This window comes from Wyeomyia smithii, chromosome 3 (genome assembly GCF_029784165.1).
Source record: "Wyeomyia smithii strain HCP4-BCI-WySm-NY-G18 chromosome 3, ASM2978416v1, whole genome shotgun sequence".
In the NCBI taxonomy this organism is placed as follows: Eukaryota; Metazoa; Arthropoda; class Insecta; order Diptera; family Culicidae; genus Wyeomyia; species Wyeomyia smithii.
Genome location: NC_073696.1, coordinates 176,593,545 through 176,607,289, shown reverse-complemented (window position 1 = coordinate 176,607,289; position 13,745 = coordinate 176,593,545). Strand labels below are relative to the sequence as shown.

The 13,745-nt window shown below is 35.9% G+C and overlaps 3 protein-coding genes across 4 annotated transcripts; 1 reads left to right on the top strand and 2 right to left on the bottom strand.

The window, feature by feature from the left end:
• Window positions 1-867: 867 nt before the first annotated feature.
• Window positions 868-5,541, bottom strand: LOC129727100 (venom serine protease Bi-VSP-like). The gene is made up of 4 exons (XM_055684565.1): window positions 5,418-5,541; window positions 3,581-3,744; window positions 2,708-3,523; window positions 868-1,158 (listed from the first exon to the last, which is right to left on the bottom strand). Exons 1-4 carry the CDS (start codon window positions 5,473-5,475, stop codon window positions 1,015-1,017), a joined length of 1,182 nt encoding a protein of 393 aa, XP_055540540.1. The 5' UTR covers window positions 5,476-5,541; the 3' UTR covers window positions 868-1,014.
• LOC129727102 (uncharacterized) lies at window positions 3,725-4,736 on the bottom strand. The gene has a single exon (XM_055684567.1). The coding sequence runs from the start codon at window positions 4,664-4,666 to the stop codon at window positions 3,845-3,847; it is 822 nt and encodes a 273-aa protein (XP_055540542.1). The 5' UTR covers window positions 4,667-4,736; the 3' UTR covers window positions 3,725-3,844.
• Window positions 5,542-9,697: 4,156 nt separating the features above from the next.
• Window positions 9,698-12,492, top strand: LOC129727103 (ras-like protein 2). 2 transcript variants are annotated; one of them, XM_055684569.1, is made up of 4 exons: window positions 9,698-10,005; window positions 10,925-11,012; window positions 11,067-11,492; window positions 11,525-12,492. In XM_055684569.1, the coding sequence occupies exons 1-3, from the start codon at window positions 9,895-9,897 to the stop codon at window positions 11,477-11,479; spliced, it is 612 nt and encodes a 203-aa protein (XP_055540544.1). In that variant the 5' UTR covers window positions 9,698-9,894; the 3' UTR covers window positions 11,480-11,492; window positions 11,525-12,492. The 2 variants fall into 2 exon arrangements, with proteins under 2 accessions (XP_055540544.1, XP_055540543.1); XM_055684568.1 differs by having other exon boundaries at window positions 9,699-10,005; window positions 11,067-12,492.
• The last annotated feature ends 1,253 nt before the right edge of the window (window positions 12,493-13,745 follow it).

Sequence of the window (13,745 nt, the reverse complement as noted above, 5' to 3'; positions counted from 1 at the left end):
TGTAACAAAATGTTTCAAATCCAGGATTTTCACACCTTCTAACATGTCAATCAATTCCTTTATAGTGAAGTTTTCAAGTTCAATTTTAAGTTGTTTGCATTGAAACTTTCGCAAATATGATTTTATTATCTTACTCTGTTATGACGAGACATTTAGATATCATTCTACGATATTTGGGATGAAATGCCTAAGATGAATTATCACATCACTTTCTTATCAACCAATGTTATCTTCTATATAAAATTAAGCTGCTGTTCGTGTACCATCTGCGACGAAACAAACGTAATAGCGTTTACCAGTAGTAGTAAAATATCTTTATCTTCTCATTTTCAAAAAGTTTCACGTAGTTTGACAAATGATTCAAATAAATCAGTGGGGTTCTCCTTACAAACTCAAAACGACAAAACAAATCCTTTAATGAAAATGAAATTTGATATACAGTGGTTGTCAGTCATTTATTATTAAATACTTTGTACGGTGTTTTCGATTGGAATATAATTCGCCTTCGTATTCAATAATAAGGATGTAGATTACGAATGGTAAACATTTTTGGATCATCATCATCACCAGTAGCAGTCTTAGTAAAATTTCTGGTTTCTTCATTCACGCGCTTCCTGAAAGGTTTACGAACGAGTGAACTTTAAATGAATGGGTGAGAAGTCTTCATCGCAGCATAAACCATATTTTATTATTAATATCTTTTTAATATATAAGAGATGAAGAGATGCGAATCAAAAATTATAAGTGACATAACGAGGCCAGTGATATAACGAGGAACCATACACCTCATTCAACACTGCGGTACAGAATTGATTAGCATACACAGTTTGAATACCAATGACTTATGAATTACGATTACTGCATCAATCATGGTTTCGCTATAAACAAACAATCACTTTATTTATATCCGCATGAAAAAAATATTAGAATGATTATAAACATCAATAGGTTTGCCGTTGAATACTTTTAAAGGTCGATGATTGCAGCGGTCAATGGTTCTAGCGATACTAATCATTAAAGATTCAGCTTCGATTCGATCCATGGAATGTACGGTCCGACCTTCACGTACACTCCTGGGAAACCTGCCTTTGCACACTCATATCCGTAGGAAACAATTCCAATTAGGTTGAAATAGTAGTATTGGCCATTACTCGAACGCTGTTGATAGTAGATGTATACATACATTAGCATCGAGTTTGCATTATAATTAAACAAATTTGAACAGTATCCAGAGAACGTTTTATTTCTAGGAATTAGATATTTTATATTCTCAAATACTTAATGATATAGTCTAATTTCATTTTTAATAATATGAGCTATGTTGTCCTGAACGCATGTTTTAGACGAGTTTGGTTCGTTTCATTTTTTGTGGCACTCATTTCCAAAAATAAGTTTGTGATTGTAAAAAGATAAATAGGTACGTATCACACCGATTCATCTGAAAACCACCAAACAATTTGTGTTATGTGCGATTTGCTACTAACACCTAAACGTGCAGATTCGTTACGGTCATGATTCACGCAGAAAATGACCAAAGGTTGTTCGAAAGAGGGGAATCCCATGAGCTTCTGAAGCAAAAGTATACGTGTCGTTGTGTTGAGCAAAAACCTGTTAGGTATAGTATAATATTAGCAACGTACAAATCATAAAACTAGCTGAGCGGACTTTCAGAGGTATTAAAAATTTCAATTATGGTAATAACAATAGACATGTTGCTTCTAGAGACACATGCAAAATGTTAGATCCGAGCATTGAAAATTACTTCCTAATACTTATTTGATGAGTTGAACGTTTTGTACTCGGCAATTTTAACACACGTAAGTACTCGGCAGGGTACCCGGGTACCCACCAAAATTAAATGCTTCTTACTTCTTCAATTCTTGACCTATTTTCAATCTTGATCCGTCAAAAGGTTGAAAAATTTATCTATTTTAGTATACGGGACCTACAGAGCCATTGGTCTAATATGGTTCTCGTAAATCCGGATCCTCGGAACCATGTTCAAGATCGGGAATCTGCTTCGAGATGACCATTTCGGACAGATGGACTCAGAATGAATGAAAATCAACTTCTAGAGTGATTTCATGAATTTTGATACCAATTTTGTTCGGTTTTATTGACAATTGTACTACTCCGTCTCGTCGAAACATGCTCCCGAAGATCCGGATTTACAGCAACCAGCTGTGGTCACAGGTTCATGTCAGTCCCGGATTCTAAAAGTAGACAGATTTTCCAACCTTTTGGCAAGCCAAGATCGAAAATCGGACAAAAATAAATAAGCAAGAAGCATTTCATTTTGTGGGTACCCGGATACCCTGCCGAGTACTTATGGGGTAAAAAAATTCGAAGTCCCCCCCTTCGACCCCCTCTACTGCTATAAACAATTTGATGCTGGAAAATGTTTTATGTCCACTAGTTAGGAGCATTCCATAAGTTTCAGCTGGTTGAGTTGAGGTTATCCTTGTTTTTTAAAGCAATAAAGCCTAAACCCTAGCAATAAACCCGGGTACCTTGCCGAGTACATAACAGTTAATGTAAGTGTCGTTCAAAAACCGCAATATAGTGCAAATTAAGAAAAACGAGAGAGTGTACTTTTCAAACACAAACTAAATCCATTAAAACTGAAATTAATGTTATTTAGCCACATAATATGAATACGAATTAAAATAGTTGACACATCTACTACAACCATAATTTTCGTACTCACCTGTGGCAACATCAATGGTCCACCGCTATCGCCTTGACAAGAATCTTTTCCGCCTTGAGGAAGTCCAGCGCAAAGCACCGTATTGTCGAATATCTGATCTGGAAAGTACAGCTGGTAGTTGAAGGCGCACTGGTCGATGGGCACGACAACTACCTGTACTTCTTGCAGTCGGCTAGCGGTTGGACCTCGGTATGACGTTGCACCCCAACCGGCAACGAATGGTGAGTAATATGTTAGGTCAGCTGAACGTATCGCTTGCTCCACCGGTAAACAAATGGGCTTGATGGCGTTCGAAAGTGGTGCATTTTGCTGCAAACGAATCAGAGCGATGTCATGTTGAATCGTTTTCGCATTGTACTGTTCGTGGACGAAAGTTTTTTCAACATAAATATCGACTGGGTTCGCTCCATCATTGTCGGATGTTATATCATACTCCCCTAGTCGCACAAAAAACAACAAATTTTGAATGCAATGCGCTGAACTAAGCACATGTCTACTGGTTATTAGAGTGCCTCCACAAAGAAATCGAAATCCCGTCGTTAGATCGAAATTGCTTGCACGGTATCCTAAAACAGCAATCCACGGCCAAGCTCCTCGTTGAGCATCCACTCCACCAACGACTCGTGAATGGGATGCATTAGACATCCCACACATTTCGATGGGATTTGTTGGTAATCTATATTGTCCGTTCTGTAATCCAACGGTATTAGTAGGTACCACTGGAGTGGTAACTGATTGTATATTTGAGAAGAAAAATGATCCTGAGGTAGTGGTTGCGATGGTTTGTTGCGAAAATCTAAGGGCAGAACAGCACACCTGAAATTAAATCAAATTCATTGGAGAGGTTTCATGGAGGAAAACGGTTCTACTTACCAGCTGTGAGGTGTCGCGATTTCCACAAATGCTTTGAATCACAAAGTTTTCTATATTTGGATCACGCTTCTGGGAGTTTTGGACGAGAAGACGCATAATGAAATCACAGTCGTTATACATTATACAAATGCCAGACTGCCCGTCAGGAGTTGAACAAGCATCATCTAAGTATTTTGGGGAAACGCATCATTGTGAAGTACGTGTGAGGATGACTAATGATAGAGTGAACTGTCTTGACTAGATACCTAAACTATCGAAAAATATTTAAACATAGCTCTGCTGTCTGATATCTATGCAAGGGCAGCCGTTGGGTAGCTGTCGAGGCAATAGTCGAGGATCAATGGCTGCTGCTACTGGGGTAACGCTAATGGTCGGAGGACACGTTGATGGTACAGGTGCACAAACTGTTGCTGTGGTAGAAACGGTACCTGGCGTTGTAGGTGGATACAGTGTGGACAAGAAAGTGGGAAAAGTTGGCAGAGGTGATATATTAGACACTGTGGTAATTGGAGGTAATGTTGTTAAAGTTCCACTAGAGATTGTGCTTGTGGGAAAAGGTGTAGTGAACGTTACTGTTGGAAAAAGCGAAGAACCTGGCGTCGACGTTAAGGGTGGCGTTGGAATGGTTTGAGTTGTTGGAGATACACTGACGGTAGTTCCACTGGTGGTAGCAAAGGTCGTACTTGTTAAGGGTGAGGTAAACAATGTTGAAGATATCGGTGATGTCACAGTTGTTGCAGTGCCAGTAGATTGTGTCGTCTGAAATGTTGTAGATGTCAGCGTGGAAAACGTAGTAGTAGTGCTGATCGATGTATTTTGGGCAGTCGTTGTGGTATTGGATGGAACCGATGTGACTGTGGTTAACGCAGTTGTTCCGGTGCTAGCGTTCACGGGTGCTGTTGTAAGCGGAATGAATGTGAACGATGGCGTCGTGGTTGTGGAAGGAAAGGTGTATCCGTTTGGCAACGTGATAAAAGGAAACGGAGTTGTCGTCTGAAATTGAAGCCAGCAAATCTCCTTCCATTGACCAAATTTAGCAATCCACGGGAACAGCAACAACTTCCAACAAATATCAGCTAATGGCATAATTCTAAACGATCGACACACTTCACTACAATCACACGCAACGGGGTGCTGTACAGAACTAACAATCCAATAAACATGGTATCGCTTAATAAATACCACCGGTCTCAAACTAATTCATTAGGGGTCTTCACATCAAGCTCGTATACGAATACCCAGCCGTAAACTGTGTATCTTCCATTACTCGTCAATGGAGGTGAGTATTTTTACGGCTGGGTATTTGTTTACGAGCTCGACATGAATACCCATATTGAATCTGAACAATATATGCTCAAGCTAGCAAAACATTTCACACATAAAAACTCAATGTCGTTTGCACTTCGTAATAACAATTGAGCTGATGTTGTGTAGCGTTAACATTGATACCATTGATACCTATCAAGCCAAAAAAAAACTACCAACTAATAGATGTAATCAATGATGAAATACTTTCTAACAAATGATATATTGATCATAAAAAATCGATATGGTTAAAGCATCACCGGCACTGAAAAGTTTGAACTTGAACGATACTAGAGTTACTAGAGCATAAAACTTGGTGAGTGATGATTTCGAAATTTCTTTCTAGCAATTCATCAGAACGATTGAAATGAAAATAAATTGTGTTGGATCATATGAACTACATCTAACCGTGTGCTCGTGAAAAGCTGTACAAAAACCGTTATGAAAGGTCATACAAAATTAGGTAACGAAGAGAAAAAAATGCAAGTGAATTGCATGTTAGGTATGTCGATGCCACATGAATTCTACTCACTTTGACCGTTAACAAGAATCATATGCACTACAATGAATGTCAATATCAGAAGATCCATGCTATTTTTTTAACTTTCCGCAAGGTTATCCTCACATTTACCCGGTTGAAGTCAAACTGATAACCAGTACACGTTAACAACGTAATATTGTGCAACTTAAAAAAATATTCTCGCAAATGTCCACGATTACCTATGCTAACAATTTACACTATAATAAAAGAACACACGGATCGTTCATTCGAAGCCTAAATTATGTCAATTACGTTCGTTACTGTTCCGGCAAGACAATGTAGGGGAACAGCAGGCAAACCGTTAGGTTTATAATAATTTTTGCCGGTCATTTGGAGAAATTATGATATGAACTAAATGACGCACTCACACATTTCCCAAAAATTCTTTAGATATTGAACAGTGAAAGGATACCATCAAATGCTCAAATTAAACGATTTAATAATACAATTCAAAGGAAACCTTCTCTTCGCGATACGATTTTAATATTTATTCTATTAAGATGATAAATAAAGATTTGTCATTGATGGTTTTGCTGACTCATGAATCAATATACAATGTAGTTTTGATCATATCGCAGGGGTAACAAATAAGTAAAAAATAATTTTTAAAAATATTATTCTTTTCGGAAGCAATAGATATAGTTTTTTTTAAATAATATCAACTATTCGTCTCTTGAGTAAAATGAGCTTTTGAGCTGTAATTGTAGTACCGTAAACTGGGGTGACTTTGATCACCGGGGTGACTTTGATCACTGTACCTCTTTTTTGAAAATGTGGTAAAAAAGAGCTCGTAGTGCTTGGGACTTGTCGTAATATTCACTGAATGCGTGAATATATGTTCGCATTGCTACTACTCATGCATTTCCTGCTATTTAAAGAGTGTTTTTCATGCTAAAATATTAATTGAAAATAAAGTGTATTTTTGGCGATTTTTGTTGCATACAAACAATCGGTTCAAGCAGATTCAAAACAACAAGCTGCAATACGTAAAGTTTTTTTTATTTTGTTCCCAGATTAGTTCTTAAGATGAACAAATATTATAACAATACATTTTATTGTTATTTTTGCAAGTTTTTCCTCAAAGGCAATGTTGAGTCCCAATATTCTCCACAGCGTATAACATATTTCTTCTTAACAAAAACCCAAGACGTGAAGTAACATGCAAATTTGGCCAATTTCATAAGTCATATTCCTCGTGGACTAGTTTTTGATGATTTTAGACCACCTTCTCTCTCAGTGGATAACAATTCATATATATTCTAAAAATTTTGTATGAATCTCGTACATTCGCCAAAAAGTGATCAAAGTCACCCCAGTTTACGGTAATTATTTTTTTCTTTTTTCAGCATTCTCACCATGTGAAATCTAATCCAAAATAATTTTTATTTATTTTTAGTTTGAAACCTCATGCTAAATATTGATGTATTTTTCACTATCAAGAGTGCCACAAAGCGTTGCTAAATGTACTGAACGCAGGACATTAAATAAGATTGCAGAAAAGGATAGATAGGATAGAATCTCCCAGACGGTCTCGAGGTACGATGCTGGCCTCGTCGTAGGTTTGAGTCTCAGCTCGGGAGAGACTAGGATCGTAGCGCTAGCCCCGCAATTGTCCTGTATACTAAACAGTTGGCTGCGAAGTCTGTGTATAACAAACAGAAGGTCAAGTTCCGAATCGGCATGTAGCACCCCAAAGCTAGGATAGGATAGATAGTTATTTTTACCTATTAAAGTGAACAGGCTCTTCTATAGCTATAGACAACTTTAAGTATATACTAAATAATAATACGGAAATGAAAATAGTGAAAATGGTATTTGTACAAAGGCTAAAACCCAGTGTACTTCCCCCGCCCAGTGAAAGAGTTTAAAAGATGATAGGCTTGTCCGACGTATCAGTACTTCCGGTTCAACTTCATGATTTGAACATTGCTGGTTTTCGAAGCTGCTTCTTGTTTTAGAGAAAAATAATGACAATGACTATCTTACCCACGGTTCCCCTATATTCTATTCCGAAACTAAAATAAGCCCGGCACGAAAGTGGAAACGAACTTTACCTAATTTATTAAACCGCATACAGTATTGCAATAATCGCATTGCATGAAAATAAGAACAAAACGCAAATAACCACCACACAACCCCCTTTTTCAACCAAGACGGATGAAGTGTACCTTCTACAGATACGCTAAGGTCGCTTTTCACGCGGTTTTTTACGCGGCCTTTTTTTACGCGGATTCCGGAATTCACACGTTTTTTTTTACGCGGACTCCGGAGTTTACGCGGTTTTTTTTTACGCGGATTCCGGAATTTACGCGTTTTTTTACGCGGATTCCGGAATTTACGCGGTTTTTATTACGCGGCACGTATCCCCCGCGTAAAAAGCGACTTTAGTGTACTTTAAAAAGAATGCAAGATTAACAAAAATTAAAAATAAAATTTAGTTGCTCAAAAAACACATTTATTTGAAAATATCATTTAAAATTTCGTTAAGATCAGTAGACTGAGAACGTGAAAACTGGCGTTAATAGCAATACTCAGAGGGAGAGATATGCGGAGATAATGTTGTGAGCCAAACGAACATGTCAAAATCCGAGCCAAACGAACAAGAAATGTAACACATTGAGAGGTATTGCAATCAGGTTCAATAAAGGATATGTTTATTTTCATACGTTTTTCATATTCTATTGCTAAACAATGAATTGAGAATGCTTCAAAATTGCTTCATCACAATGATTTTTATTTGGTGGTTCACAAACCGTTTGTATGGTCAACAAAATAATGATCAATTATGGTGAAAGTATATAAAATTAAATATAAACATAACGGATAACACGGCAATGCAAAATTATACAGCTCCCCCGTTTTGATGTTGACAGTTTCCTTAACGGTGAGTGCTTTGTCGTTTCTCTAATATACAGGTTCACTAGTTGCAAGTAATAATAAATAACTTTACCAGTAATATTCATGTCAGTGTACTTAATTATAAAACTCGCGCTTTTTGGATTTACGGCTTAAGCAGGTATTAGACGAAGCTAATATTCGCTATTTTTGGTACGGATTTTGTTTTGTGCAAATGAAATTCGTACCAAAAATAGCAAATGTTTGCTTCGTCTAATACCTGCTTTAGACCAGATTTCATTTCAAATACAAAGAATTTTGAACCAACTTTTCTTCTATGTAACAACGGTTTTTCAGTTACGCGAGCAACGTCATCAGTGATTTTTTGGAGGAATGATTGATGCTTTTTCCAACTAAAAGAAAATCTATTTGCGAATAAGGGCAAACCATTCAAAAAGTGGGTACCAGAACCGCTGGTACCAGATCCAATGTTATCCAACAAAATTATTTGTTGGGCGAAAATTCCCTGACCTACAGAAAACGTCAAAATGGGCTGCGTGCACTGTCCGCCATCACCGCTCGTGGAAAAAAAAAAGTTTAAATCAAAATGCAAAAGGGACGGACCTATTATATGCGGCAGTAGGTGATTTCTTTCGTTACTCCACTGAGATTCAACCAAACATAAAAATCATTCAAGCATTGTTTCCGGGAATCAAAGTGTCATTTTTCAAAAAGTGCCGAGTTATCAAAACTGAATATCTTAAGAAAATCAGGACAAATGCTTGAATATGAAACATAAACCAGAACGCCCTAAAAGGATCTCAAAATCAGGACATGCCCTGCTGCTGAATCAGGACGGATGGTATCCCTACGCCTATGGTCTAGCTTGTAACCATTGAAGAGATAGAACTATACAAAACAGCATAGTAAATTCATCAGTGTCGATAGTTCTTTCAATATATTAATGAAACTTTACCTCCTTTTAGGTGACAGTTAAAGAATGCGGAATACCACATCAAATCGCATACGCATTTCCGCTACTAATTCTGCCAAATGCCGACTTCTGCCGCACCTGTGTACATTTCATTGTGCTGGATATCCTAAACCAAACCGTACGCAGCCATCAAAAAAATGTCAGATTTGCTTTTCCCCATAGTTGTCTTATTCAGCTTTTTATTTACAGAAGATGAAAACACAGTTGCCATTAATATTTATTTTTGCATCATGGATTAAATAATCAATCATCCATCATAGTTCCAGTATTCAATAATGCATTTAAATTTTAGAAATTTTGTTTCTCTAATACGTGTCAAATATAATTATTAAATTTTATTCAATACTAATCACATAGTGTGAAGCCGGTGTCGTCGTACGTATCCGATATTCAGAAAAGTTTGTCTCGTTCAGTGAGTTAAAAAATATTTGGCAACCCTAGACTGATGTCACTTTTGCAATTAGTTCCAATTCCAAAAAATGTACACAACTTCAGCGAGCGACTTTTTTACTCCCAGCGTTTTTCCATTTTAATTGTATTAAATCCCACTGAAAGCTTATTTCATATCGTTAAATTGATTGGTTTTGTCTGATTTTAATTTATTTGTTCGTAAACCGTTTTATAAGTGCTTTTGGAATCATGTCTCGATACAATCAGTCAAATCACAGCAGCTACGCTCAGACATATAAACTTGTTGTAGTAGGAGGAGGAGGAGTTGGAAAATCAGCAATTACTATACAGTTTATACAGGTATTTTTAGAAAAGATTCAATTTCTTATACTGTTATGTTAAGCATGACGTTCTCAATGAAAAGAAAAACTTAGTATACTGAATAGAGAACAGTTTTGTGGCATCTGGCATCGGTTTGCAAAATTAATACATGTAGTGTCACCTCGTACCCTTTCCCACCCGCTCTCATCTAAATAGGTAGTCATCATCTCAAGTGGAGATTCTAGAGAAACGTTGCATTGGTCTGAACATAAAAATCCACCCGCACGATTGACCGGAATGCTAATTCATAAAAAAGTATCGAAAAAACAGCTTTGATCATTGATCGCCCACATAATTTACCCTCAGTTTCGTCATCATCAACGATACACGACCGAGTGTTACATTGAACGCGCATCGAATTGTGTTGAAAAGACAATTGTTGCATATTGGACTACATAGTTCACGGCGTGTTGATGTTCTCATCCACCTTCAGCCCGTAGTGACATTGAATTTGTGGCAAACACATCTAGCTATAGTAGTCGTAGCTCTTGTATTATTTTTAATAAAAAGATGAATAAGTTTGTGATGATTTTTTTAGGCTTTGAAAAAATATGTATTGATTAAAATAAAATAAAAAGAAAATATGAAGAATATTCGTGCTCTTTTTTACTCAATGATTAAAACAGATACTGCTTTCCTTAAATTTGTTTACAAAAAGATAAGCTGTATTTTCAATGTGTATTGAATATGTTGAAGTAAAAGTATTAAGTTATGTTGCAACACTTCACTATTTTCTAATCTGACACCATAGGTATTTAGGTTACAAGAAAAAAATGAAAAAGTTGGGTAAATAAAAAGGGCGTGTGTACTAATCTTATATTAACAATTATCAATTAAGTTTCATGCTGATGCAAATCGTGATGCTTTAATATTTCTTTTAATTACTTTTATATTTCAGAGTTATTTTGTCCATGATTATGATCCAACTATTGAAGACTCATACAACAAACAATGTGTTATCGATGATATTCCTGCCAAACTCGATAGTAAGTTATCAAATGTAAAATGAAAATTCTGATACACAACGTATTTCTATATAGTTTTGGATACTGCTGGACAGGAAGAATTCAGTGCAATGCGTGAACAGTACATGAGATCTGGCGAAGGGTTTCTATTGGTTTTCGCCGTGACGGATCATGCAAGTTTCGATGAAATTTACAAATTTCACAAGCAAATACTGCGCGTAAAAGATCGTGACGAATTTCCAATGTTGATGGTTGGAAATAAATCAGACTTGGATCACCAGAGAGTTGTTTCACTGGAAGAAGCTCAGCAACTGAGCAGGCAACTGAAGATTCCGTACATTGAATGCAGTGCTAAACTACGAATCAATGTTGATCAGGCTTTTCACGAACTAGTCCGTGTAGTTAGAAAGTTTCAACTATCAGAAAGACCGCTTATAGATGAGAAGAAAAAACGGAAGGGCAGTAAGAAAAAGTGTTGTATTCTCTAATGGACGAACACGCGTTTAAATGCAAATCTGCCTTCCGTTAACTAGGCATAGAAACAAGCATCGCAGATCCGAATTGCTAAAACCAAACAAAACGCACACTATGGTCAACGCATGGCAAAGCACTGTTCTAAACAGTTTTTGAAACAACTTTGGAAAGTCATGTCTGAGTAAAAACTGCCGTACTAATAATTTATAGAAGAGCTTAGAGAAGATTGTGGATGGTTCAAACTGTGGCACGGGATTATTTTAAACGATCAAACTATATCAAAAACCTAATATCCTCAATTTACTGATTTTTATTAACTTTATTAACTGTGCCATATGTTTGCAATTATTGGATTTTATCATAGTCGAAATAGAGAGTATACAAATGTGCCTAACCGATATTAAATGTATCAAAAACGTGTGAACTTGTTCAGGAATAACATCCCAGTGTAGCAGATGGTCGAGAAAGCATTTCCAGCATTGTTCTATTAACAGAAAAAACTTATAAATATTTTTATCAGAATAACTATGAAATTTTTTGTTCTCCACTGAATGTAAGAACAATAGATATCATGATGATAGTACGACTAGAAAGTATACAATGTTATCAAGAATAATCGCAGAAAATTATATTTACTAAATATATGCAAATTATTATAATATATAGAAATGGATGTTACATTGTGTTTTATAGAATAAGCTCGAAAAATAATCACTACAGTACACCTGAGTTGTTAACGTTATCGGTAATGAAGTTTCAACATAAATGCAATGTAACGCCATCATTAACCAAAATAACTAGCTTTAAATGTGCTTACAATTATTGTCAACAGGTAATTATGTGAGTGTTTTGTTTTTTTTTTCTGTACTATTGGCAACACCAAGATTCAAGTTTTAAGAACGGTGCTAAACTAAATTCACGTTTCAATTTCAAATAATAAAAAAAAGAAAACGCATACAATAAAATTAACAAACGTCTGATCGAAGCATTAACGAAAATATATATATATTTAAACGTTGACAAACTATATTATGTTCTCCTCTATTTATTTAATCAGCATAATATCCTTACATACACGTTACGACGTTGATTACAGAACTGTACTATCTGGTAGCTAGAAAAGCAATATGTATAATTCGGCAATTATTTTAATCGAATTGTGGGTCATATATCTGTGTTTAAGAAACATATGTCTTTAGTATATAGGGCTGTGTTACAAAAGTTTCGATGACCAGTTCGTCTCATTTGAAATACATCGAGTCGAGTCTACTTGTCTTCTAAATCAGGCCCCATAGCCAAACTTCCCAGATCTACGGATTTTTTGCGCTTCTACAAATGTAAGTAAGGTATACGAATAAATTTGTAGAATTTACAGAATTACCCGAACAGTTCTGACAGTTCTACCAATAGCCTCATCTAACGTTAGCTTGAAAGGTTTAATTCGAATGGGTTTTAAGAAATTTATCCTTCATTTTAGATTGAAATCATTAAAAAAATGTTCGACAAACTTATGATGCGCTCTTCGAGATTTAATTAGACTCGCGATACTAGACCAACGCACCTCATGTTGTTCAATCTGAAAACCCAAAAGCAAAGCCTTGTGTACTTTAAAATCTTCAGCAAACATGACAACGCGATATTTAACTGTACTAACATCATGTAACTCCCACTCCCCATGAATAACGTTAAGCGCAACGCGACATTCAATAAAATTTGCTTGGATTTAACAAAAATTGAGGTTGTTCATGTTGGATTCCCGACAAAAAATTAAAAAATAAGCCGATTAACTTTGAATAATATTGAATATGCAAAATTGTTAGATGAATTCAAAATCGTAATGGGTTTAACCGGATTCATGTGCTGGACAGAAGGTTAATTGAATTGTTCTTTTTTACTCTCTTATAAACATCAACAATCGAATTAGATTGTTTTGTAGCTATATTTCATATCGAGTCAGTAACCTTTCAAGTTTGTTTTATATTTGTATAAAACAAATTATTTATCGCAGAAAGAATATGAAACTTAAACCAAGTTTGTTCCAATGTACACTGATAAATGATAACTGCTCTATTGGTCAATAATAAAAATATGCAAAGTTTTTCACGTGCGTGAAATTTTTCAGTCATTTTTTGAAACGGTGCGTTTTGGAATACACACTTTAGAACTTTGTGGCTCAGAAACCCAGAAAGTTTTAGGCGTCGTACACAAATTACGAAACGCTGAAAACCTAGATTTCTGACCCCCTCTCCCCTATGTAACAATAAGTAACGTTCGATATGA